The 27,818-nt window shown below is 33.3% G+C and overlaps 1 protein-coding gene across 1 annotated transcript in view; it reads left to right on the forward strand.

The window, feature by feature from the left end:
• LOC111513854 (propionyl-CoA carboxylase alpha chain, mitochondrial) overlaps positions 1-27,818 on the forward strand; it is a 39,116-nt gene that overhangs the window by 8,012 nt on the left and 3,286 nt on the right. Inside the window, exons 3-7 of the mRNA XM_023170078.2 lie at positions 390-557; positions 4,326-4,573; positions 17,345-17,542; positions 21,932-22,260; positions 26,510-26,806. Of these exons, the coding sequence (XP_023025846.2) occupies positions 390-557; positions 4,326-4,573; positions 17,345-17,542; positions 21,932-22,260; positions 26,510-26,806 (1,240 nt within the window). The remainder of the gene's footprint in view (positions 1-389; positions 558-4,325; positions 4,574-17,344; positions 17,543-21,931; positions 22,261-26,509; positions 26,807-27,818) is intronic.

The raw sequence follows: 27,818 nt of genomic DNA on the forward strand, positions 1-27,818 counted from the left end.
TTTTATTTTAATTGTTGCAATAAATTTGCAATAAACACAAGCCTATACCTTCCATTTAAAACATTGGGGGTTGTACCTATCATTCGACGGGAGTTGAAGGTAGGGGTAGCATTTTTCCGTTCAAGTATGTCAAATTATAATTTGAATTTGACGTGTTTCGGGATTTTATTAAAATATGTACCGCAACTGAAATAATGAACTTATTCCATTTGGCTTTTACACACTGTATACTTTAGATCGTGAAACGAATGCTGGAAATTGAATAACATCCCTGAAGTATATTTTACAATTAGACAATATCCAATAAAATGTATTTGCAGTACACATAATATATTATTATGATATATACTAAAACTTAAACTAGAATAATATATGAAAAAAAATTTCAGATGCACTTGAAAATGGCTGATGAAGGAGTTTTCATAGGAAATTCACCAGCATCCGAATCTTATTTGGATAAAGGAAAAATAATGGAGGCAATCAGAATCACTGATGCTGATGCTGTCCATCCTGGTTATGGATTCTTATCAGAAAATGCTGATTTTGTTGGAATGTTGGTAAGACTCGTAGTTACTAAATAAATTTTTCCGTTCCACCCATTTTCTAAGCTTCTGGTGACTAGATTCAGTCGAAACTACACCCACTCTTGAAATTTTCAGTAGAACTGAACTTTGTCATGTGATGGGCTCGGCCGATACCAACGTCGAACAGTGCGTTCATTAACACTTCCATTGCCGAATGTGTGGTTAGTTTTTGGGCTGTTTAGGCAGCGACTTGGTTGAATTTGAATTCAAAGAGAAAAATGGGGAAAAATCACTTAACGGCATTATATAGTAATAGCTGAAGAGAGGCAAAAATTGAAATTTGGAAACATATTAACACCATCAATGTATACCTACTCGTAGAGTACAAAATTCTCTATCAATCAGTCTGCAACACGACGTAGTAGAATTAATATTTATTGAGGTATGGAGCTACAGAAACACATGACAATAAAAGGGACAAAACTTTTGAAACATTCACATACAATTGAATTACAGCATTTATGTCCATTTATGTTGTGATTAGAACAACATGTGTCAGAAAAAGTGTTCCAGTTTTGGTGTGTGGTGAAATTTGCAACTAATTCATCCCTCTGCAGTATCCAGGAAAGTGTTTGTAGCAATTTTTCTTCATTTTATATATTGTGCTAGTAAAACTCTAGTCTGTATCGCCTTTGGACTCTCTGCTTTGGTTTTCAGGGTCACACATTTGAGATTAACTAAAAATTAATCGTGCATTATCATTTAGCAAATAAAGTGATATCGTAATCTCGCTGTTATGTTGATGAGATTATTTGCACAACACATCAATCATTGGGTATCACCCCACCATATATTTATTAATGTATCGGCTCTGTTGCAATTCGGGAGGACAATAATATTCGCTTGATAGCGGTTCATTTTGATTTAAATATGATAAATATCTTCAGAATAATTGAATTTTCCAAGAAAATCAATAGTGTTTTGTGGTTGAAGTATACAGTGTGATCCGACAGCTTTTGCGCTACTAAAAATGTTTAGGCAAAATTCTGAATTTGGTTGAATTTGATTTATTAAACTACACAGGTTTACATGGAAATGTCAGTCCACCATTTCAAATCTCCGCGAAGGGACAGCTTTCTGAATGATAACCTAATATGACAGATTAAGAGAAACCTATGGAACTGTAATACTGTTCGAAAGGTGATAAATAATTTTTTTGGGAAAGAAAGTTTTTGGCTTTCTGCTACTCCATCTGATACAAAAAAAAGGTATGAGAGAATCTTCCAAAGAAAGGAAGGAAGTAATCAATTTGAAAAGTAGAAAGCCAAAAACTTTCTTTCCCAAAAAAATTAATCACTCCTAAAAATATAACCCCTTCAATTCAAAGTGATAAATAAATTCATGCGAATTTCTTATTGCGAATTAATTCCAAATTTTAATTTTTGCCTTTTCAGCTCATTACTACATGATGTCATTGAGCAATTTTCTCAACTGCCGAAACAGCCCTAAAAATTAATCAGATACTTGGCAATGATAGTGTTAAAAGTGCACTGTTCGACTTTGGTTTGCGAAATTTCGTTCCGGAGATTTCAGAATTGAAGATGGGCCCTGAAATGGTTAGCTTACAGTAATCCACGACGAGGATTTGGAGACCCTGGTGGAGACTAGTCCATCACAAACTATTTGTACCTTGGCGAAAGAACTGGGAGTCAGCTTTCATGCAGTTTTTGATGGTTTCAAACGTATTGGAAAGGTTCAAAAGCTCGAAAAGTGGATGCTCCACAAAACGATCATCTTTTTCATCGGATTGTCACGTATGATTGAAAGTAGATCCTCTCTGACAGAAAATTGGTTGGACACCGATGAGCCTCTTCAGTCCCACTCTTAGACCATGGTTACTGTATGTTGATTAGCGACGGGTATCTTTAACTTTAATTTTCTGCAACCGTGCCAGACCATCACAGCATAGTCCTGTTGTAAGAAAAACGACGAAATGCACCAAAAATTGTGCACTGACTATACGTGAAAGATTTTTTTCCTTTTACGAGGAATTGGGCAAATTTGGATATGCAGTTGGTTACCTCGTTCACAGGCAGATGGAGCGACGACAAACCTGTTGTTTGTTGTAGTCTTCAGCTTAGTTCGAGGAATGATACTCTGACGGAATTCGATTTTCAATTATCGGAAATCATCGACTTTATGTTGATGATATACACTACCTTGCACTGACGAGTGGCCAAACAGCCCGAAACCGGTCTGCAAGTGTGTTCCAATAATTGAAAATCTATTGCGGCAGTTGTATTGCCAACAGCATATGCAGGAATAACTTCTGTGAAGAATCCTGCACTGACACCTGTCGGATATAATCCAACGCCCTTCGTGGTATTAGCCAGGGGAGTAGTTGTTTTCTGATAGGTGTCAGTCCATTAACCTACTGTGTAGGGTGTTGAGACTGGCCTGAACGAATTGTTCCTTTAGATGATTTGATTTATAGCCAGTCTTCAAGTATGCCCACTGACTATACGTGAAAGATTTCAGAAGGAATCTTTCACCTGAATCCTACATTTATACAAACAAAGTTTCATTTTGTTTAAAAACATTGTATTGGTATTGATAGGAACCACATTATCCATTAGGTTCTTTCAACAGTTCAATCCGCTCAATTCGTTTAATTTTCGTACGGTGATTTATGAAACATGCGGACGGGCGTTGTCGTGGATCGGACATCTTGTGTTGACCAGTGCTGGCTGCTGCTGATATAATTTTTGGTACATTTCGTCGATTTCCTCACAATAGGACTCTGCTGTGATGAATTGGCCCGGTTGCAGAAAGTTATAGTGAACCATACCAGCCGCTGACCACCATACAGTAACCATGGTTTTTTTGAGGATATTTACCTTCGGGAAGTGTCTGGGTGGCTCATCGGTGTCCAATCAACGTCACGAACGTCTCCTGTTATCGTAGAGGATCCACTTTTATTCACAGTGACGATCCAGACAAAAAACTATCGTTTTGGTTGCGCAAAAGCAAAGAAAGGCAAACTTCGAAACATGACAATATCTGTCGAACATTCAAATCGTGAGGCACCCTCTTCGAGATTTTCAATCTTTCCAATACGTTTTAAACCATGAAAAACCGCATGGAACCTGACGCCCATTTCTTCCGCCATTCCACGCTTCGTTTGTGATGGGTCAGTCCTCCTCCTGTCCTGGAGTCCTGGATTACTGTAGGTCAACCACTTCGGGGCTCATCTTCGAGGCTAAAACTCTGGTACGGAAATCAACAGTGCGTTCATTAACACTGTCATTGCTGAATGCCTGAATAAATTTTCTGCCGGTTTCGGTAGCGCTTTAGTACGACTTGAATTCGAGAAAAATTGGTCGAAAATCGCTCAACGACATCATGAGCTGGAAAAAAGCAAAAAATTAAAAAAATTCATAAAAGAACAGCATCAATGTATACTATATAGCACGACACGGTAGAATAAATATTTGTTGAGATATGGAGCTACAAAAACACATGACATTAAAACAGACAAAACTTTTCAAACAATGTAATATAATGCTGACTATCAATCAATTTCCATTCGTGAATTTATTCCATAATAGAACTCAAGTACGCCATTAACTTTATTTTCTATTCCAAATCACTTGAAAGGTTAATTGAAGCGTATCGATTCATCATACGTTGGTGGAAACGGGTACTCCTAATTACTCGAAATACCTCCATCAAATTCCTCATTACACCTGCCTATTGCACACTTCAAACTCCGTCCCTTCCATAAAAGTTCTTGCGTTACAGGAACAGGAAAGCGTCACTTTTATAGGACCATCAGCGAGGGCCATAACAGGAATGGGCGATAAACTAGAGTCCAAAAGATTGGCAATGGCTGCGGGAGTGAACACTATACCGGGATTCGACGGCATTGTCGAAAATGCAGACCACTGCGTAGAAATCGCCAGAAATATCGGATATCCCGTTATGATAAAGGCATCCGCTGGAGGTGGAGGAAAAGGAATGAGGATTGCGAGAAATGATGATGATGCCAGGTAAAGAGATTATCATATTACCGAACTGAAATTCAGTTTAGAGATTGTAAACACAGCACAGGATACGCCTCTCAAGTATTAAGAACAGGAAATACATCTAGACAGGTCAGCACATGAAATATTCATTTTGAAAATGAGGTTTATCGGCATTTCAAAATAGTGGATATAACATTTGGTGTATAGGTTGGTCATTGTAGAAAAGATAGAAAACCTCAATTGAGACTACTTTCAAAAAATTACCTAAACCTCTGCCTAAGGTACCTGTTCAATTATGATCACCTGAAGCATATTACCTCACATCATTTGCAAAATTTCGAACTCTTCGTTAAAAATATGATTTTCTTCTAGAATATGATTTGAATATGTTGAATTTGTTTTCTTATTCACATAGCTCGTATGATGTTCCTGGATTCGATTCCTAAATATTCTGCCAGTCTGATCACTTGATAAAGCTACTGTGTAAGCGAAACATGTGATATATTTTTCAAATAAAGTTTGTGGAGATCATTGGTGAAAAAATATTCTCGAATTATAATTCACCATTTCTTAAAAAAATTAACTTAAAACCAAATTAAAACCATCTATTTATTACGTTACACAATGTATATGATATAAAATCTTGTCGCGAGATTCACATATTTTATAAAAGCATAATTTTTCATTTAGAATTACTCATGTCAAAATTAAGTTACATGTACGTACTTTTGTTGCCATGCATATAAATCTCGTGAACTGTTTTTATATCATATAAATTGTGTGATTTGATGAATTGAAGGGTTTCATTCTATTTAAAGTTTATTTTCTTCTTTCCGAACCTGTTTTGTAGAGTAATCGGTCCATACAACATTTGTTAGAGCACGACCAACCTATCTCTAACCTTTGCCGAGTTATATCATTGAATTCATAGTAACGTCATGTTATTGTTCATATTCTTTTCAGCAAACCATTTTATTTGACACCCATATCATACAGGTACGAAAAAAACTTGTCTCTCATTTCGGGAAGTCCGCCATATTGGATTTAGAGTGTCGTCATATTGTTCATATTATGTAAACCTTTTCACTTGATACCCACGAGATGGAGGTGAATAAAAAAGTAGTTCGCCGTCTTGAACGGTCCGTCATATCGAATTCAGAGTGACGTCCCATTATTTTTCATTTGTTTTTTTCCAGAAAACCCTCCCATTCAATACACATATCATGGAGGAGCATAAAAAGCTAGTCCGGTACGCCGTTACAGAATTGGAGTAACGTCATGTTATTTATCGTATTTGTCTATGGAAAATCTTTTTTTGTACTCATATCATGAGGGTGCATAAGAAGCCATTCCGACATCTTAGACTGTTCGCCATATTGAATTGAGTGTTACGTCCCTTCATTTTTCGTATTCTTGGGGTGCATAATCCGCCATCTTGGGCGGACCACCATGTGGGAAGTAGAATGACGTCACTTAGATAACCATGCATTGTCTGCATTGTCAACCAAACTTAACAAGTATAAACATTTCAGCTCAATCTGTTGAGGCTAATTGTTTCAATATTCAGTTACGAAATTTGACCTGAACTGAAATACATACATTAAAAGTTGAATGTGAGAATGTTTGTTATAAATTATCTTAGTGAAGTCGATATCTATCTATTTATAAACCTGCCACAATTACTTTCACGTTTCCAAGCTGACACTGAATCAAGCAAAAACAGTTTTCGAGTTTGCTCAAAAACAAATTATTTATCCATCAATTTATATTTATACCCCTCCAAATTAGTCCCCGTACGATATAATACAATATACTAACGTTTTTTCCTATTCCTAAAGCAGCTCAGATATACACTTTTTGGTATGTCCTTGCTCTCAGCGATTCGGTTTTATTCTCTGCAATCGTCGCAAAACACCGTCATTTCGTGGCTCTCTTCAATCTTGGGAACAGAAAAAAATCTCAGATGGCCAAATCTGGTGAATTGGGTGGCTGAGGCATGATTATGGTGTTTTTTTTTTGGCAAAAAATTACGAACAAGCAGTAACGAGAGATCAGGTCCATTATCGTGATGCAAAAGCCATAAATTATTTTTCCACTATACCGTACGTTTTCTACGAATTGCTTTCCACAATCGGTGCATAACTTCTAGATAATACTTTCTGTTGACCGTACGACCACGTGGCAAAAACTCCTGATGCACTATGCCATGTAAAACGTAAAAAACAGTGAGCAACACCTTGACATTTGATTCAACTTGACGTGCTTTTTCTGGTCTGGGCTCTCCTGAGCTCTTCGATTGAAACGATGGGACATTGGTTCCCATGTCAACCAAATATTCATGATGCGTCACCAGGTATGACTCTTTTTAGCAACTCTGGATCGCCGTTGACGTCAATCAAGAATTCCTGAAAGATGCTCATGCGACGTTTTTTTTTGGCCGAAATTCAGCAATTTTGGAAAGAATTTCGCTGACATACGCCGCCCATTATTTCCGAAAATATGTCAACATCCTCAGCAACTTCTCTAATATTGATTTAATAATTCTCCATAACCATTCTAATGTACCAACATAAAAAAATTAAAAAATCACTCATATAATGTACGTAGCCAAAAAATTTTTTTATTAAAGTCCACGTACGACTCTCAGAAATCATCATGATTTTGGTGTGATGCAATTGAGTAATATACACAAATTCTTTATCAAAAATTCAATATCTAGCTATACAATATATCATAGAATACTTTTTATTTGGTTTCCATCAGGTACACATTCTTCTTTGTTTTGTAAATGATCATGAGGACGATGGAAAATACATGTATTGCATTTACGTATAAAGCGCGTACATCCATAAAAAGTTGTATATTCTATTATAATGCAAAACCGCTCTTCACCAATTACAATCCATTCAAAACTTATTCATGTAGTTTCCAATCAGTAGTTTGAATGGATATTAAGTGAATAATTTGTGTACTACCGACTCGCTTCGCTTTGGTATGGCCTCCCAAATTATATGTGACCAACTTTTGAAACATTAAAGTGGGTATAGTAAGCTACCTTCAAAAAATAGACATCTGCCATGGCGGTCAACGGTATGTGTCAACCAATCAACACAAAACACAAAAATCTCTCTCTTGTATCATTTCGTTCTGTGTTGAAAATCGTATGGAAAATTGTTCGGTAGTCTTTGAAATTATTACGCGCTGGAAGACTTCGTTTTCTAATATGTAGTGATGTCCCTGATTTATTGAAGCGAAATCGGTAAATTATTCCTTGTGTTTTGTCAATCAGTTTTAATTTCATCGAAGTTGAAAAGCAGGTATACATACATCATCGTATAAATGACTCATAAATTTGGTATCTGAAATAGTATATCGTGTTTTAGAAATCGGTTACCAATGAGCCAATCATCCAAATCATATTCTGCCTAGTAGGCAAGATTTTCATATTTTTTTTTCATGTTTTTATATTGGTGTCGCCCACGAATACAAACGATGTTGTCTATTAGGTGAGAAAATAGTCTCTTGTTGAACCTCAGTGCACATACCTATCATTTACAGTGTGAATAGAAATATTTGTTACTAGCGATCCGCCCGGTTCCGCACGGGTGCAATACTGATAAATTCACCCACCGGAAATTTAAGGACATGGAGAAACAGTGATCAAAAGATAACTTTATTTTATGAACGCGCTTTTTTTCCCCGCGGCTGGCGCTGCAGTTGGAATATTTGAAAATTATTTCTTATTGCTCATTTACAACATGAAACAAACCTATATACAAAATTTCAGTCACCGAGCATATAGTAGTACGAAGAAACGGTGATGATGAAAAAGTAATTTTCATATGTAAACGCTCCCCTTTCACCTCCACGGGGGGGGCACCAGTAGAAATATTTAAAAATTCTTTCTTAGTGGGTATCTAAGACCTAAGTAGCACCTATATACCAAATTTTAGCTTCCTAGGACTCACCAATACAGAGAATCGGGAATGACTTCCCGACTTTGCTTATAAATGCGACTTTCGCATTTATAAGCATAGATTGTACAATGCTTTACCCTGATACATATTTTACATTTGCATGCTATTTTGGTAGAATATGATCAGCGACATTGAGGACAGTTCTCCACGGCACCGACCCTTGTTCAGCATCATATCGATTTTTTCCAATAGAGAAAGTGTGACTTCATCAATAGATTTTTTTCCCATTAACATTGCAAGAATAGAAAAGTATCAAGGGTGAATAATAAATTTAGTCGAATCGTCAGATGCCTATTCAAGTATAATTATTTTTAATGATTCATTTTGGTTCTTCCCTAGTTCTAGTTGAATCGCATAGCTTTACTAGTTGACCCTCAATTTGTCAAATGTGTCAAGTGTGTCATTAGCTGAGTTATATAAACTTTTCACATTTTTGTAAAGCACGAAGTCTGTCCATACTAACACGGCTAGTGTTGCCAGGTCATGTTCATGCTTAACAGTAGAGCTGGTGTGAACCGACACAAAAGAAAAATAGAAAATATATTTCGTAAATACATACTACATACATTGTATTCTCACTATTTACAGTCCTTCAATAATCAGTATAGAAAGTGAACTGTGCTATAAGTGGATTTCTACTTTCAAATAGTTTCATCGAGAGCCAAAATAGAAGATCTACTGCAAACACAGTAGACTTGGCAACACTGAACAAGACACTTCTCTCGTGGATTTCTTCGTCATCTGCAGTGGATTGATACGCAATATTACGCAGTCTATTTGCATTATAGCTCCGTTGTGAAAGATTTATCTCTGATGGATATTGCTGATTTTGTTTCTAAAATGATACAACAATTATTCGTGCCTGCAAAATCACAAATGTAACAACCTCAATTGTTTTTACCCGTGTCATTACCCAGCAAACCGAGCATCGTCGGTTTGTTCAATCAATTATTTCCTCAATTTATCGAATGTTTCAATAGATCTGCTATTCCGGTCGGAATATTTATGATATTTTCAAAAACTACACCTCACGATTTGATCTCCACAAACTTTATTTGAAAAATATATCACAACATGTTTCGCTAGCACAGTATAACTTTCTTAAGTGCGAAACATGTTGTGATATATTTTTCTAATAAAGTTTGTGGAGATCAAATCGTGAGGTGTAGTTTTCGAAATTGCTATGAATATTCATTAAGTAACGGCCGAATCACTCAGAAAAAAAATATTCATGATATATAAATGGTGTAAGGAATAATAATAATAATGTAATTGCAAGCTGTATTGTTGTGTTTCGACTGTCAATGGTATTAACGGTTCTTTCAACGCAAGTTGATACTTCTGATACATGAAAAATTAGATGATTTCCTTTTTTTGCTACCAGTTTGAGTTGAAACTTTAAAAGTCATATGTAATTTCTTGATTTTCAATATCCTATAATTATAGCATTTTTTGTGTCATTCATTGCGAATATATGTTTCAAATATGTTTTTCCGTTAACCAGCTATCGCACACCTACGAACGACAACCCTCAGAAGTCGAAACTTGTGCGAGCTATGGACTAACGAGGTCTTACCTTTTAACGTGTGATTACTAACACGGAATGATGATTCCTTTATGTTTACGATATTACCAAAAAAACATTATTGAAAAAATAAGGTATGGCCATTATACATAAACTGAAAACCCAGGACAGTCTGGAACTCATCTTTAAAAACAAAATAATGTCGGGTATATTTCTGATGATATCACTTTCTCTTAATGAGGAAACTAAACTAGTCGTGATAGGTACTTATGACCACTTCGAATATTGAAGATGACAACAATTCACATGCAAAGTTCATATATAGCAAGTAGCGACGTATGTCCCTGAATATGGCCAGCAGTAGAAATGAATTAAGTATTACGTTTCAGTCGAATAACATCTAATTATGATTGCATGTGAGTGTATTATTTGTGAAACAAATTAGTAAGCGACAGTGAAATATTATTGCATATTACAATGCATCACATTGTCCTTAGAATTAGTTACATGTTATTGTTCCAGAAACACTTCCCTATAGGGCCCATTACACGTTCAGTAATAATGTCATTACCTGAAAATAATGATATTGATAATGAACGTGTAATGATAAGAAACTGCAATGATCGCAAGTATTGAAGCGATAATGAAGCGTATCCGGATATTTTGATATTCGAGCATCATTCCTAGCAGGGGGAGGGGATACTGTCAGTGATAACACCTTATAGAAGTAAACACATGTAAATTCACTTCCCGGTTGGCGTCTTCGATGTATCGGGTCGAGATTTTATTTTTTGCTGGGATTTGGCAGGGCAGGAGGATGTCGGCTAAGAGCTATTGTGCACCTCTGCACGAGGTTCGATTAAAAAATATGTGATCATGATCTGACTTCATCATTGCTACGAGGAGCTCACAATAAATGTCTCATATGATTGTGAACTGTTTAGGAATTGATAAAAAATAAGACAAGTTGGTGAAATAAACGTATGCTTTGTAAAATAAGAATATACAATTAAGGTCAAAAACTTATGCTAATCTATTCTAAAGGTTTTTCAGAATGGTGAGTTTTAGATTTCAATGAATGTAGCCGTTCCTATTGCTGCTGATGGTATCTGATTGAAGCAGGCATAAGTATTTATCGCTGTAGCTACCGAATGACTGAAAACTTGATTGGCTAATTTAACCTTCATCCTTTGAAAGTTAGTTGGAAATAAATGAGAATCAGTAAATTTGGGTGCTAGTCTATATTGCTTGTCCTTGTCCAAGTTGTAAAAGTTGTATATTCATCTAATTTCAAAAAGTCACCGAAAAAATGGTTTCTGCTACATTTCAGCAGATATATCAAAAATGTAAAAAAAAATCTCATCAGCGAAGAAATATGGCTGCTCTACCGTCACTTCGAAATCTTTTCTGGCAAGTTTTATAACAATTAGAACCTAAATCTGATATGATACCCCTAACTCTTCAACCAATTTTTAATAATTTCCTAACAGCTTCAATCACAATACTTTAACATCCAGTGCTATTGTGGATGAATTGGTAAAAAAGTATGAAACAGGCTGTTTCTAGTTCAAATGTATGCCTTTTGCCATGACACTTGTTCATTTTGAAAATAGACACGATTTTTTCACAAATACAAAACCACCACTTACAACGACTCACTCTGTAATAATATTTCATGCCTCAACTTGGCTCGCTTGGTAAACGCATCAGATTCAGTTGGTTGCGTTGTAGGTCGGCCGAGCATAAAACTGTTATTAACCGTTTTTTTTTTATTAGAATTGGTTGGACCATTCGCAATAATTTATTGAAAGTGTCTTCGTCCATACGAAAATAATTTCTATAATCTATCACTTCCTTCGTATCACTTATTTCCTTCAGTAACACTAAATGTGAATAGTTTTCGCGTTTTTCTAATGGTTTATACTTGATGCAATAATTATATTCAGTTACCTAGTTTAGTGATCCAATAATTTTTCTGGAAAAGGGGTTGGTTGGGTAACAGGATCAATTTTTCCTAAAAAAAAGAATTGTATTCTTGCCGACGTTTCAAATTTATTTAAATTCTTCATCAGAGCTCGAAAAGTAGTTTTTTCGTGTTGATGATAATACTATTTTGTCTAATATGTCTAATATGTCTGATGGTTTTTAAAATAGTATTATAATCAACACGAAAAAACTACTTTTCGAGCCCTAAAGACGAATTTAATTAAATTCGAAACGTCGGCAAGAATACAATTGTTTTTTTAAGAAAAAATTGATCCTATTACCCAACCAACCCTTTTTCAGCAATAATTATAACTGGAAATGCTTTTTTTCAAATCCATTAACAATAAAAACACAGTCTGTGTGATTTCCACGATAAAAACACAGTCTATGTGATTTCTACGCCACTCGAAACATAATAATAATGATAAATTAATATCAATAATAATGAACATGTAAGGTGCGGAAAATAATAACAGGGAATGACAGGAAAATTTTTAGTAATAACGTTTCTGTAATAACCTGTGGAATGACATTATTACTGAACGTGTAATGGGCCCTTATAGTCTAGTTCACATGTACTCGATTTAGCTCTTTTTGGTGATATTTTTCAGCCCTGTCCAAAAATTACGACTAATGTGTCATTCGATTCGTATTTTTGCCTAGAAAGTTTAAGGAAAGGTCCGAAAAAGCGCCGATGAAAATTACAAAAGTTATAAACAATTGAGTAAAAAAAAATGGGGTTTTAGTTTTTTCTTATTATCTCGGAAAATTTTCAAAATTTTGGAAATTTGAAAAAAGAGTTGAAAAGATCAATGAATTTGTGTAAAAAAGTCCCGACTCCCGAAACTGTATCTCGATTATTTATAATTTTTACAGAGCCCTGAAAATAGAGCCAAAAGCGGGTAGTCTGGCTTCCGCGAGCCTTTCGTCACTCTGACATAAAAACAAAAAAATTATTTGAACATATTAAATGTTAATATTAAGGAATGAAAAAATTCATGTAATGTTGGGATACATTAATAAACAATAACCCGCAGTAAAAAAAATTTATCCCAATTTTAACGTAATTTATAAATTTGTTAATTAATAACTTTTTCTAAATTGAAAGTTATTATAAAAATTCCTATGATTATTAAAAACCCTGGCATTTTTTTATTTTGGTGGAGTTATTCTCAATAGGCAAAAAAATAGATTACCGTTATCAAAATAAAAAAATTGTTATTTTTTATTTTTTTATTAACAATTGAAAATTATAATTTTATAAAAAAAACATTACAATTTTTTTTCATTGTTTCAATGTTTCATGGCTAAAAACTAATTGATAATATTTTTTTTTTAATTTTTTACAGCTATTGTTAATAAATTTATTATAAACAAATACATTGTTCACAAGCAATTCGAAAATTTTTCTTTGCATTATGTTAATTGAAAAAAAATCATGATTTTTAGAAACAAAATGGTTTCAAAAAAAATTTCGTTGTTGTTAAAAATGCATTTGTTAATTAATAATCGTTTTTTGCAACTAAATATTGAAATTAAGGAATCGTTTTTTTCTAATCATAAATTCTATTGTTCTTCAAGGTTTTGAAAAAACTTTTTTTTTCATTATTTTTTTAATTGTTTATTTTTTAAAAAATTGTTATGAACAAATTATATTTTTTTATTTTTTTTCCAATACTTTGTTCTATAATAAAAGAAACTATGTGTTTTTTTTTATTCATTCTATTTTTTATGAAACTTTTAATATTGTGATACCTTGATACTTGTCTTTTTCATTCACCCCTTCGCTTTTATAATTATAATAATAAATAATAGGACTACAACTTTAGCAAAAGGCTTAAATTGTTAATAAATTCATAATGAACAAAAAAGACTTGAAGCATATTTATCATAACTGCAATAGTTTGAAAGTTATTATAATTATAAAAGCGAAGGAGCGATTGAAAGACAAGTATCAAGGTATCACAATATTAAAAGTTTTATAAAAAATAGAATAAATTCGAAAAAAACACATAGTTACTTTTATTATAGAACAGAGTATGGAAAAAAAAATGTATATAACAAAAAATTTTTTTTGAATAAACAATTAAAAAAAAAATAAAAAAAAGTTTTTTTCAAAACCTCAAAGAACAATAGAATTTATTATTTAAAAAAAAACGGTTCCTTAATTTCAATATTTAGTTGCACAAAACGATCGTTGATTAACGAACGCATTTTTTAGCAACAAAGAAATTTTTTTAAGAAACCATTTTTTTCTGAAAATCATGATTTTTTTCAATTAACATAATGCAAAAAAAATTTTCGAATTGCCTATAAACAATGTATTTGTTTATAATAAATTTATTAACAATAGCTGTAGAAAATTAAAAAAAAATTATCAAATAGTTTTCAGCCATGAGACATTGAAACAATGAAAAATTAGAAAAAAAAATTCTTAAATGTATTTTTTATAAAATTATAATTTTCAATTGTCAATAAAAAAAATAAAATAACAATTTTTCATTTTGGCAACGGTAATCTATTTTTTTGCCTATTAAGGATAACTTCACCGAAGAAAAAAAATGCCAGGGTTTTAGTTTAATCATTATAAGGATTTTTATATCAACTTTCAATTCAGAAAAAGTTATTAATTAACAAATTTATAATTAACGTTAAAATTGGGATAAAAATTTTTTGACTGCGGGTTATTGTTTATTGATGTATCCCAACATTAGGTACATGAATTTTTTCATTCCTTAATATTTATATTTCATATGTTTAAATAATTTTTTTTGTTTTTATCTCAGAGTGACAAAAGGCGCGCGGAAGCCAGACTACCCGCTTTTGGCTTTATTTTCAGGGCTCTGTAAAAATTATAAATAATCGAGATACAGTTTCGGGAGTTGGGACTTTTCACGCAAATCCATTGATCTTTTCAAATCTTTTTTCAAATTTCCAAAATTTTGAAAATTTTCCGAGATATTAACAAAAAACTAAAGCCCATTTTTTTTTCCACTTAATTGTTTATAACTTTTGTATTTTTAATCGGCGCGTTTTCGGACCTTCCCTTAAACTTTCTAGGCAAAAATACGAATCGAATGACATCTTGGTCGAAATTTTTGGACAGAGCTGAAAAATGTTACAAAAGTAAGTACATATGAACTATACTATTATTAGATTCAGTATCATACGAATTCAGATCAAAGATACTGTTTATTTCAAATCAAAACTAGGTTTGATTGATAAACTCTCAAATTCATCCTACATTTTTTCAATTAAATACTATTATGAACTCATCGTTCACGAAAAACTATGTGGGGTCATCGAGATTTTTTTCTCGAACGAATATCACAAACTCGTTCCTGAACTTACTTCACACCTTCTCTTGAACATTTGGTATCTGACTGTTCCATTGAACCACTATGATTTATTCTTCATTTTCGTAATTTTAATTTTATTTTAACAATATTGTACAATTACTATCACTGACATAATCTGAGCCGACAGTATTATTCCTTCAGATGAAAAGTGAAAGATGACCCATGTTTTGAAGACTCATTAGTTTAAGTATTCAGTAACATCAGTTCATAACCCTGCTTGCCTCTAAGTTTGGTGATTTTATCGAAAAAATTCCCAGATATCAGTAAATTATTCGTATTTCCGAAGAAACTGCGTTAGCACGGTTAGCATCGTCAACTTTGCTTTCACTGGAATGGATTGATGGTGTATACTTCTGCATTATACAGGGTGTTTACTAAATATGCGGCAAAAAATTAAGGAACTATTCCTTGGACTATTTTAAGGATATTTTGTTTCGAAGGCACTGAACAATTTTGGTAATTTTAAAATTATTAACGTGGCCCAAATAAAAGTATAATACTACACTGGACCTATAGGGCCACCTAAAGTCATTTGTTTATACTACTCCAGTGGGAGATTTGAGAAATCAAATAATTGCTGGGTGTAACGCAATCAGAAACGATCCTAGTGTTTTTGAAAGAGTTCGGGAGTCGATGAGGGAAAGATTGGATTCTTGCATCTGAGCATTTTCAACAATTCTTGTTGAATTCTGTTTGAAAAATCAGTTTTTCCGTTAATTAAGGAACATTGCAAACATTACAAAGCGCTCCATCAAAAATCATCAAAGGACAACGTATCTTTAGAATATTCCAAGGAATTGTCCCTTAAATTTTTGCCGTATATTTAATAAACCCCCTGTATAGTGACGTCCACACATTATTCAACATCTCCACAATTTGTACATTATACAGATTATTGCTTTCTTCTGAGCCAAAATCCAACTATGATGTCTGAAATATTTAATCATGAGATCCCACTTCAAAGCAAAAAGCTGAGGAGCTACATTACTGGTCACTATTTTGAGTCTCAAATCTCGTTAAGTAGATATACAGTGTCACACATAAAGTCCGCATCAAATGAGTTTTTTTTTGTTCATCTCTTCAAGCAACTTTTGATATCTCCATTAGGTTGTGCTTTAAAAATGATGCCAAATGACATGCATATGACCGATCAAGTGATTTTTCTTCCCTGTCCAATTTGACATTTTTTCCAAAAAATGTTTAGAAAAGCAGTTATTGCTCGAAATTTCGAAAATCGGTAAAGAGAAAAGATGATTGTTTTTTCATTTTTTACCCATATACCAATTTTTAGCTCTCTAGTACAAATTTAGTTTTTTACAGTTTTTCGAAAATTTGACATTTGCCGATTTCTCAAATTCAGCCAAATCTCAACAAAGTTAGTGCTTTATGCCTAACTTATCTTTCCAACGCATTTTTATTACCAATTGCAATTCTAAATACAACTTATTTCGCAAAAATTTAAAACAGACATATATATATATATATATATATATATATATATATATATATATATATATATATGTCTGTCTACATATACATCAAAATCAGTGGGGAAGGTAAAATGATAGTGAATAATTAATGAACTCTTGTCATCTTCCTTCTTATATCGTTCTCATTTAGATTTTTTCGATTATATTGCATCTAGATAGGTTTGATTAAAACTTTTCACCTCGATTTCCACTGCGTATATTCCAATCCCTAGCTAACACAGAGAATTTGTCGTTCACGGGAGGCCATAGCGAATTAACGGAAAAAAATCTTTTGTGTGACTATTAAAATAAGCATCGGCTATTTTACCTTCTCTTGTTTAGTAAATTAAGTGATGATCAGATTCAATACCTGACAGTTTTATTTTCAGATTATTTTCAATCGCGAGTAAGTCTTGACAATTTCCCATGTTGTCATTTTGATTTGCTATTCTGATTTGTCAAAATCTATAATTTTACAGGGAAGGCTTCAAATTATCAACCCAAGAAGCACAGTCTAGTTTTGGCGATAGCCGGATGTTGGTAGAAAAATTTATAGATAAACCTAGACACATAGAAATCCAAGTATTAGGCGACAAACATGGAAATGTCATCTACCTCAACGAGAGAGAATGCAGTATTCAAAGGAGAAATCAAAAAGTTATCGAAGAAGCTCCCAGGTAGGATCACTTTTCAATGAGGCATATGTCCTCTTTTATGAACAGGAGGGAAGGAAGCAGCACCTTTGATGTGATTTTTTTTTTCTTCTTTCCTTTTTTTTATAATCTTAGTTCTCTGAATTGATTTGTATTTCATGATTGTTCCAAATTTCATTATTTATTGTTCAAAATTGAAAATATAATAAAATATTTTATATTTTAGGCAAAAACTTAAAAGAAATAATATATGATTATCATTTGTAATTAACGAAATACAAATTCATCAGGCTAAGAAATTATATATTTTCAGAACAAGTCAGTATTACAGTAATGAAGCAAATACTCATCTGCAAAGTGAACATCTTCAGAATATCAAACTTTGATACTTCTCCGCTATTAAACGGTATTTTGTTTTCTTGACTGGGTGAAATAATTTCAGATATGTTTGCACTTAATTTTTGCTCGAAATCAGTTGTTGCTTGATTTCAGAGTGTACTAGTCTCTGTTGAATCAAAACTGATATTTTTTAATTAGAAAAAATAGTTTTTGTTGAATTTATCCAGTATATAGCTGATGAGGAATGGTGCTTCGTTTCAATTTATTACGTTATTTTCAATTTCTTTAAGGTTGTTCATTGAACAAATAAAAAAAATTAGTTTTTTGTACAATTCAATACCAGCCGAGGAATTAAAACTTGAGAGCGTTTTTAAAAATTATGGAGCTCATGCTTATCCATCCAAACATGGCCATTTTTGGAAAGTAAACAGCCGTTCAGCAAGTATGTTTGGAAACACATCAATAATGGAAAGAAAGAGAGTATTACTGAAATTATAGTGATTGAATCAATGAAACTGTCCAAAAGAAAATTGTTACCTTCCTTTCAAGTTATTGTTTTCATTCCCGTTTTCATTCCTCAACTGATTAATTTGGGTTCGAAAGAATTTCAAATAAATAGTTTTATCATTATTTAAGAGAGCATATTCTCTTTCATTCCCTCAATCTCTGTATCTGTATCTGTTTTGACATAGAGATCTATGATATGTATTTGGCCCAAAAGAATGAAAAGATATTCTAAAAAAATATTTTTGATACTTTCCATTCCAACTGAAGTGTTCTCTATTCTACTCTCCTGATAGATGTTCTTGCTTTTAATTATAAGAAAGAGCGTTTCAAGTTACTTTTATAGAAAGGACACAATCAACTTTTATAAACGAAGGAAAACAGTCCAAAATGTTTTTCAATTTGTGTCTATATTTCACATACACACACGGTTGCAAATATTGTAGGGGATCGCCACTGAATTGAAGAAAAAGTCATCGGAAACATTTTAACGAAGCAATGGTTACTGCTTTTAGAATTATTGGTTGATTTGCAAGAATATATTCGAAAAAAATTCTTAAGCATGATCATTATTTTGCTATCTCTTTGAAAATAATACTTCATTGAAGCGATTACGCAAAATAATTTGATATGAATTGAGCAATAACAATTATTGCCCTCTCAATGTTTTTATCATTATCGCTTTGACAGTAGAAACAATCGTGACTCTTGATCTCTTTTTAATTTTTCGTGGAACATTATGATTGTTTTTAAGAAAATGCATAGATATTAGTAGTATATATAAATTGGACTTTGAACGAGCGATAAATATATTATAAATGACAAAATTTATCATCTTCATAAATATATCGTAAAACACAGTTCAGTCCAAAAATAACCTGATAATGAAAACGTACTCATTTTTTGTGTTACTGAATTTATAAAATAATACCTTACTTCAACCCTCTCTGACAGCCATCCCCAAAAATTTCAACTAGAAACGGAGTTGCAACAATCAAGATAAAATAAATTAAAATCATGTGATTATCGTCATTCGATAAAATATACTCAAAAATTATTGCAATATACTTAAAACTTATTTTATGTTGAGGTATTGATAATAAGAAAGTCAGCAAAAATCATAGCAATGTTCTTTTTAGATGGCATCCTGTAAATAATTTCCATGGCAACGTTAGTTCAAAACGAGTTGTCAACTTGTTTTGTAAGTTGCAACATTAGTTGTCAGTAATTTAATTTAAGTTTGAAGTTTGTTAACTTCAAGTCTGACAAATGGTTGGATTAACGGAAATGTATAAAATAATAGTTTTACAAATGATTGGTTACGGAGATGAAACCCGAACGCAAGCGGAGGTAGCTCGCCTGTTTCATGAGAAATTTCCTAATTTACCGCCGATATCTCAAGGAACAATGAGCAAAATAGAGAATCAGTTTCGCGAGTTTGGTCATGTGGGGCTAATAAAAAAAGCAGCTGCCAATGCAATAGGTGATGAACTCAAATTTGATGTGATGCTTGAGTTTGAGGAAATGTTAGCCATCCATACATCGATAGTAAACATATTGAACGAAAATAAAATGCATACCTATAAAATGATATCTACTCAGAGCTCATGGAAGACGATTTTGATAAAGGAACTTCTTCTTGTGAGCAAATGATGGACATGTTGGATAACAATATTATCCAATTAGAAGACGTATGTTTTCTGATGAGTGAACTTTGTCTCTTAACGGTCATGCCAATCGGCAAAATTGCCGCTACTAGTCAAGGAAAAATCCTCACTGGATGAGAAAAGAACACACGCAATACCTTCAAAAGGTTAATGTTTGGGCAGGTATTGTAGGAAACCATATCATTGGTCCCTTTTTCATTGAGGGGAACTTGAATGACGATAATAATTTGGTACTATTTCAAAATGATATCATTCCAAGTTTAGCAAATTTATATCCTGATCCAGGAAACCTCAAGTTCCAGTGAATACGATATGTAGCACCACCACATTATCAAGTTGATGTCCAGCAATACCTCGATACAACATTTCCCAATCGATGGATAGGGAGGCGAGGATCGATTGAATGGCCAGCGCGATCACCTGATCTTTCATCATTAGATATCTTTTTATAGGGATATGTAAAGAGCAATGTGTATAAAACTAAACCCTCAGATTTTAATGACTTAAAAGAACGAATAACGCTTGCGATTAGGTCGGTCACGCCTGATATGTTAAATAATATTAGAAGACACTTTCATTTGAGATTGTGATGTTGCCAAGACGTTCGCGGTGAGCATTTTGAACATCTGCATTCCACTAGTTCGGACTTTCATTGTCTATATGATTTGAATTGATTTTAAATACCTGAAAAAATCTGTAAAAAATTGAAAAAGAGATTAACTGAAAAAATAACAATTATATGAAGCAAAAAAACTGAAATTACAATGAAATAAAATACAATCAACAACCAAAAAAGAAATGTTAACACAAGATGAAAATTAAAAAATTATCAACAAGAAATGAAAATTGAAAATTAAAAAGATTCCAAACCAAGTTGATTCACGACGTTTCGATTTTAGTATCCACAAACGTCTTCGGGTGATCGTCTTCAGGTTGTCATCCGAAGACGATTGTGGATACTAACAATCGAAACGTCGTGAAATAACTCGGTTTTAAATCTTTTTAATTAATAACTTTTTAATTTTCATTTTTCATTTTTTGTTAATAGGTAATTTTTTAATTTTCATCTTCTGTTATAAGTTTAATTTTCTTTTTGATTTTATGGTTGTTGCTTGTATTTCATTTCATTGTAATTTCAGTTTTTTTGCTTAATATAATTGTTATTTTTTCAGCTATTCTCTTTTTCAATTTTTTACAGATTCTTTCAGGTATTTCAAATCAATTTATAACATATCAGACAATGGAAGTCCAAACTAATGAAATGCACCAAGAAACATTGTCAACTACCTTCAAACAAATTTTTAACATCTACTTCGTTAACATCCATAATTCTTTTTCGTATTCTACATTTCATCACGTTTTGCATTACATTTCAGTTTTTGAGTGTATTTTAAAATACCACATGATTTTAATTTATTTTATCTTAATGGTAGCAATAAACTTGAAAGCTATAACATTTTTGAATGGAGAATGAAGAGACCTTTCAAACCTATAAGTCCCATTTAAAAAATTGGGGGTTGTACCTGTCATTCGAAGGGGGTTGAAGGTAGGGGTGGCATTGAAGAATGTTGAATTATAATTTACATTCGACGTGTTTCGGGTTTTTTTTAAATATGTACAGTAACCGATATAATAAATTTATTTCATTTGGTTTTTACACACTGTATATATGGTTCTATGTTTGCCATCGATTTGCGACATGGTTTTAAGCACCTCGTACTCAATATAAAAAATAATTTTCTAAACTATCCTTGACACCATCAGTTAATCAAGAAATGTATACAATAAATGTGCTGAACTGAATATAGTAGCGATTCTACATACCTTTTGAATCATATTCTACTGATTGTCGTGTGAAATAAATCGAAAAGGAAACTTTTGGTACTCATTTGCTTTTTTCCAGCGTGTTCCTCAATGAAGAAACTCGAAAAGCAATGGGCGAGCAAGCGGTATCACTCTGTAAAAAACTAGGTTACTCTTCAGCTGGAACGGTGGAATTCCTCGTCGACGAAAAACAGAACTTCTATTTCTTGGAAATGAACACAAGATTACAAGTGGAACACCCAATCACTGAGTGCATAACAGGAGTGGACTTGGTTCAACAGATGATTCGAGTAGCCAGGGGACACAAGCTTAAAATTCGCCAGGAAGACATCGGAATCAATGGGTGGGCGATAGAGAGTAGAGTGTATGCGGAAGACCCTTACAAAAATTTTGGGTTGCCTAGTATAGGTCAGTAATAAAATAATTCACAGTAAATACTTTTTGGATACAAATTGGATGATATGAACTTCATTATATAATATATTTTTTATTTAATATTTATCTTTCATCAACCACAAGGGTTATTGCAGCGAGATATTGACAGTACTTCACATCATCAAGTATCTAAATTGATAATAGTTTACGGTAACTCGGGCAAGTGACATTAGAGTACGAATTATTTTGCCAGACGACGTGGGAGATGAGATGAGTCCGAAATATAAAAGAGTACTCTCTGTACCTAATAACACCTAACGGTCAGTTAGAAATAATAGTAGGAGTATATTCTATGGTTCTCTATTTTTTATATTTTTTTATTCACTACAGTTACAGTTTACAATTTAAAAGACCTAGAGATTATCCATAGGTATCAATGGAAATAAGGTCCATTGAGGTCCACAGTTTTCCAATACTTTTCATTTACTGAAGTAGAAAAATGTATTTCACCTAAAACTACCCAAACTTTATCGATAGATATAGGTCCAGTTGGAATACAAATTATTAATTTTAGTTAATGTAAATATTATGAAAAACGCAATTCTGGTCTCGAGGGTACACAGTGTGTATTTTTCTAGTTAACTATGATTTTTAATCATGACAGTTTTATAATTATTATATATGGTTCTTATTATAATCTTAGTCTTCATCAATATGGAAATAATAGTGAACACAGCTTGTACATTTTCTACATATTCTAAAGAAAATTCTCATTATCATTTTTGAGTGAGAACTGGTCGAAAAGCGAAACTAACATGCCATTGCTTTCAAAAACAAAATACATTGCTAGGCAACACATTACGGTATCAGGTACCGTAATGTTCGATTTAATGGCCTCAAATAAGTAGAGGGTGAGCTGATTTTTTTAGACAGAATGAAATAAAATATTAATTAGTAATTAGGAATTGATTTAGAAAAGTTTATTCCTTATGTTAGGTGGCTGTTATCAAATGAGATTTCAGAAGTATGTTGAAGGATCAACGATTTTCTTTTCTTCAGTTAGGATGGTTAACGTGATTCAGTATGCGGATATTACTTGGGGGTGGGCCTATAGGTATCACCTGCCAACCTCAGGATCTTGTCAAACATGAATAACTTCAGCATGAAAATCATAAAGTATAGGCATAGTCAAGGTTGGATCTCACCAATTTAGCCATCGAATACTCTTGGGTAATAAACATATGTATTCTAACCATGACTGATTACTAATTACTACAACAAACGTTCAAAAACTATTTTTAAATATAATGTGTCTGTTGTCAGTTCCCATAGAATCGAGGTTAGTAATTTTGTGATATCAAGTTTTTCATTCTAAAATCCCAGAACCGCCAAACTTAAGTCAGAAACCTAAATTAGACTGACTCACAATGCCAAAATGACTTTCATTGACACATTAATGAAAACAGTGTTCTGAGTTCAAGATGTTGAAAATAGATCTCCTGATATCTGTGAATTATATATGGATATTGGGGTTTTAGTTCAAAAGTGTTGTTGACCATGAATCAGATGAAATTGAAATATAATTATGAAAAGACTTGCAATGAAAGTCGAATACAAAACAGTTACGAGTATAGATACGATTTATGAATATAACATATGGATGATAGGACATAAAACAAGAAGAAAACGCACGAAAGGAGCACTGTGTTCAGTGTTGCCAGGTTTATCTTTTTGCGATTCTCGAGTTACTGATCCATTTTTGGGAAAGAAAGTTTTTGGCTTTCTACTACTTCATCTTGATACAAAAAAAAGGATGAGGGAATCTTCCAAAGAAAGGAAGGAAGTAATCAATTTGAAAATAAGTAACCCTATACATGGATGTGTAGACCATGCAAAGAAGTAACTTTCAGACACAAACTGAAAGAAAGTCCTTCTGAAACAGCTACTTTCATATAAACATTGAATTACACGAAAGAACAAAATTCTTTCGAAACAAATACTTCTATATGAACACTGAATTATACAGAAGATACTTTTCTCTACTCAGTTTGTATTTCAAACATTCGTTGTGAAATAAAAAGCAGATATCATTCACATGAGTTCTACTTTAAATGAATGGTAACAAATTGCACTTACATGGAACACTGTGACCCTCACTGGTATACATCGATGTTTCGCCTTAAGACACTTGCCCCAAGGCTCTTCAGTAGTATTTGTTTCGAAAGAATTTTGTTCTTTCGTGTAATTCAATGTTTATATGAGAGTAGCTGTATCAGGAGGACTTTCTTTCAGTTTGTGTCTGAAAGTTACTTCTTTGCATGATCTACACAACCATGTATAGAGTTAATTATTTTCAAATTGATTACTTCCTTCCTTTCTTTGGGAGATTCCCTCATCCTCATCCAAGATGGAGTAGTAGAAAGCCAAAAACTTTCTTTCCCAAAAAAAATATAACCCCTTCAATTCTTACTGATCCACTGTTTGAAAATTAAAATCTACTGATTACTTCAAATAGTGGCATTTACCTATAGTATGCATCTATAAAATGTATTTTGTACTGTTTTTTGTACAAGTGTAATGCTTCTCTAACAGAAAATCTACTACTCAGCATGAAAATAACCTGGCAATACGAACCGTGTACGATTTCGTGCCTCACATTTGTTAATTCTGAACATGTACGTATATCGCCAAATCAGTTTATATACGAGGTCTGTTCAAAAATGACGCGAATTTTCATTTTTTTCCAAAAAAATTTATTTATTCATCAAGTTTCATTTTGTCCCCTTCAAAGTAATCCCCCTCAGATATAATACACTTGTGCCTGCGTTTTATCCAATCCTCGAAGCAGTTGTGATATGCTCTTTTTGGTATGCCTTTATTGCCCTCTCAGCGATTCAGTTTTTATCTTCCCAATCATCACAAAACGCCGTCCTTTCATGAGTCTATTCAATCTTTGGAACAGGAATATGTCGCAAGGGGGCAAATTCGGTGAATATGGTGGCATGACAACTGTGTTATTTTTGGACAAAAAATTACGAACAAGCAATGACGAGTCTGCAGGTGCATTATCGTGATGCAAAAGCCATGCACTGTTTTTCCGGTCGGTAGCCAGGCGGTTCGACGTGGGTGCTTTATTCACTCACTCGAATTGAGTGCCGTGTTGGTCGGTGGTTCAAGCCCCAGTCTGAACGATCGATTTTCACTTGCTATCGTCCAACCCGTGTTAGGAATTACACGTTAAAAGGTAAGACTTCTTTAGTACTTAGCTCGCACAAGTTTCAACTTCTGAAGGTTGTCGTTCGTAGAGGTGTGACAGCTGGTTAACGGAAAAACATATCTTAAACATATTTTTTTAAATAAGATGATACTCCTTATTGACCGCACGACCTCGTGGCAAGAACTCTTGATGCACAACGCCACAGTAATCGAAGCAGACACTAAGGAAAACCTCAACATCTGATCGAACTTGGCGTGCTTTTTTGGACTTTTGGTCTCGTGGGCTCTTCCATTGCGATTATGATACTTCGGTTTCGATGTTATAACCATATACTCACCATTCGTCACCAGTTATGAAACTTTGAAGCAAATCTGGATCACCGTTGGTGCGATTCATGCACGGTTTTTTTACTACAAATTCCGCAATTTTGGAACGAACTTTGGAACGAACGTTTTCAGACATTCTAATTTGCAAAAGATGTTAAAAATATCTGGTGCTGTATGTGTTGTGTCTTACAAGAGCAAAAACTTGCTAATGAGAAGCATAATGACTTCTTCTGAATCACTTACGACAGTGGGTTCAAAAATGTACCTTCAAATACACCTCTTAGACATTCCTCCCCAATATTTCTTCTGATGGCGTAACGATTGAGAAATGAGCATTTTTCCTGATTAGTTGCGCAAAATTATCACTTTCTGAACCGCAGTCCTCTGATATTTCAATGATCATAATTCATAACATCAAATGCTGTAAATGCGTAAATGCATCAACGATTAGGGAAAACAAATTCGAATGGAACTTGTAGCACCAAATGTTTACTCTACTACTATAGCAGAAATCATCATTGGTATTTGCATTGACTGCGACAATTCGTTGCAGATTCTTCGAAATATAACCTTCGTCCTCACAGTCGGCGCATATACAACTAATAATGTTTGCGACAGACGAAACGTTTGATACTTCAGTTTCATTTGACCACGGTCAACCAGCCTGCATTTCGTTTTCTTTAATCGTGACGTCACTAGTAAAAACATAAATCATTATACTCTAAATCAACATTTTCAGGTAGACTCCACAAGTATATTGAACCCACTCAAGTAGAAGGTGTCAGATGCGATAGTGGTATCGAGGAAGGAAGCGAAATCAGCGTCTACTATGATCCAATGATCTGCAAACTGGTTTGCAGAGGAAAAGATAGGAAAGAAGCCATCGAGAGGAGTATAAAAGCACTGGATTCATATGTCATAAGGGGAGTGACACATAATATACCTCTTCTACGAGATATTTTGACTGAGGAGAGATTTAATAAAGGAGATATAAGTACCAATTACTTGCCAGAGGTTTATCCAGACGGGTTCAAAGGTTTGTATGTGTTTATGAGATATTCTGTTCGATCACCTTTTTTATTTTTCATCTTTCTATTTCCAACAACAAGTGAACTTGATTCTCATCTTCGAATTCTGATTCCCGGTCCTCACTTCGACAAAATCACCAACAATAAAAATATGTCAATTCTGCCTCAGGTATTACTTATACCGGGTGACCCAAGAGTACTTATTTGCTCAAAATATCGATAATATTCTACATATATACACAAGTATACAGGGTGTAGCATAAGTACGTTAAAATATTCAAGTGACGTAGTCCTGAGGCAATTTCAAGAAAAGAAGTCTATATGAACTTGTGTCCGAAAATGCTCCGTTTCGGAGATACGGGGTGTTGAGATTGAATTTTTTTTGTTCGCTTTTTGAAAGTAACTCTTGCAAAAAATAAGTTATTTGCACGAAATTCGGTACCTGGGGTTTTTTTAACGTAGGAAATCATAATTTCGTATTGATTTTTATGTAACATCTTGAGGGCGCTGCGTACGCTGTCATTATTCATTGCATATTGCCGTAACATTTTTGAAAGTAAACTTTTGGTACTTTTCATGAAAAAACCTAATTTCCACACCTTTTCCAAGTAAAAAAGGTACACTTTCTCAACAACGCTGAAGGTGATCGTTTTCGAGATATTAGAATTTTCTAGGTCGATGCATATTACTTAGCTCCTAGGGCTAAGTGAAGTTGCTGAGAACATTACAAAAACTAATTATGTGGTGGATCTCATCAAAATAAAGAATTTTTTCCTATAAAATGTTTAACGAAGAATGATTCGTTTTCGAAATACAGATTGTTGAAATTTTCCAAAACATGGTAGGTTTTTGTCATAAGTTTTTTGCAATTTTAGTTATTTTCATCAAACTTTATACGCAGTATGCCTGACTTCTTCTAAATTGAGCATTCTCGAACTGCTTAGTCAATCCAAATTAAAAAAAAAATTGTCAAATGTGTCATTTTATAGGAAAAAGTTGTTTATTTTGACGAGATCCACC

This window comes from Leptinotarsa decemlineata, unplaced genomic scaffold (genome assembly GCF_025532065.1).
Source record: "Leptinotarsa decemlineata unplaced genomic scaffold, Ldec_3_MD MMD2_tig00000505_RagTag_RagTag, whole genome shotgun sequence".
NCBI lineage: Eukaryota > Metazoa > Arthropoda > Insecta > Coleoptera > Chrysomelidae > Leptinotarsa > Leptinotarsa decemlineata.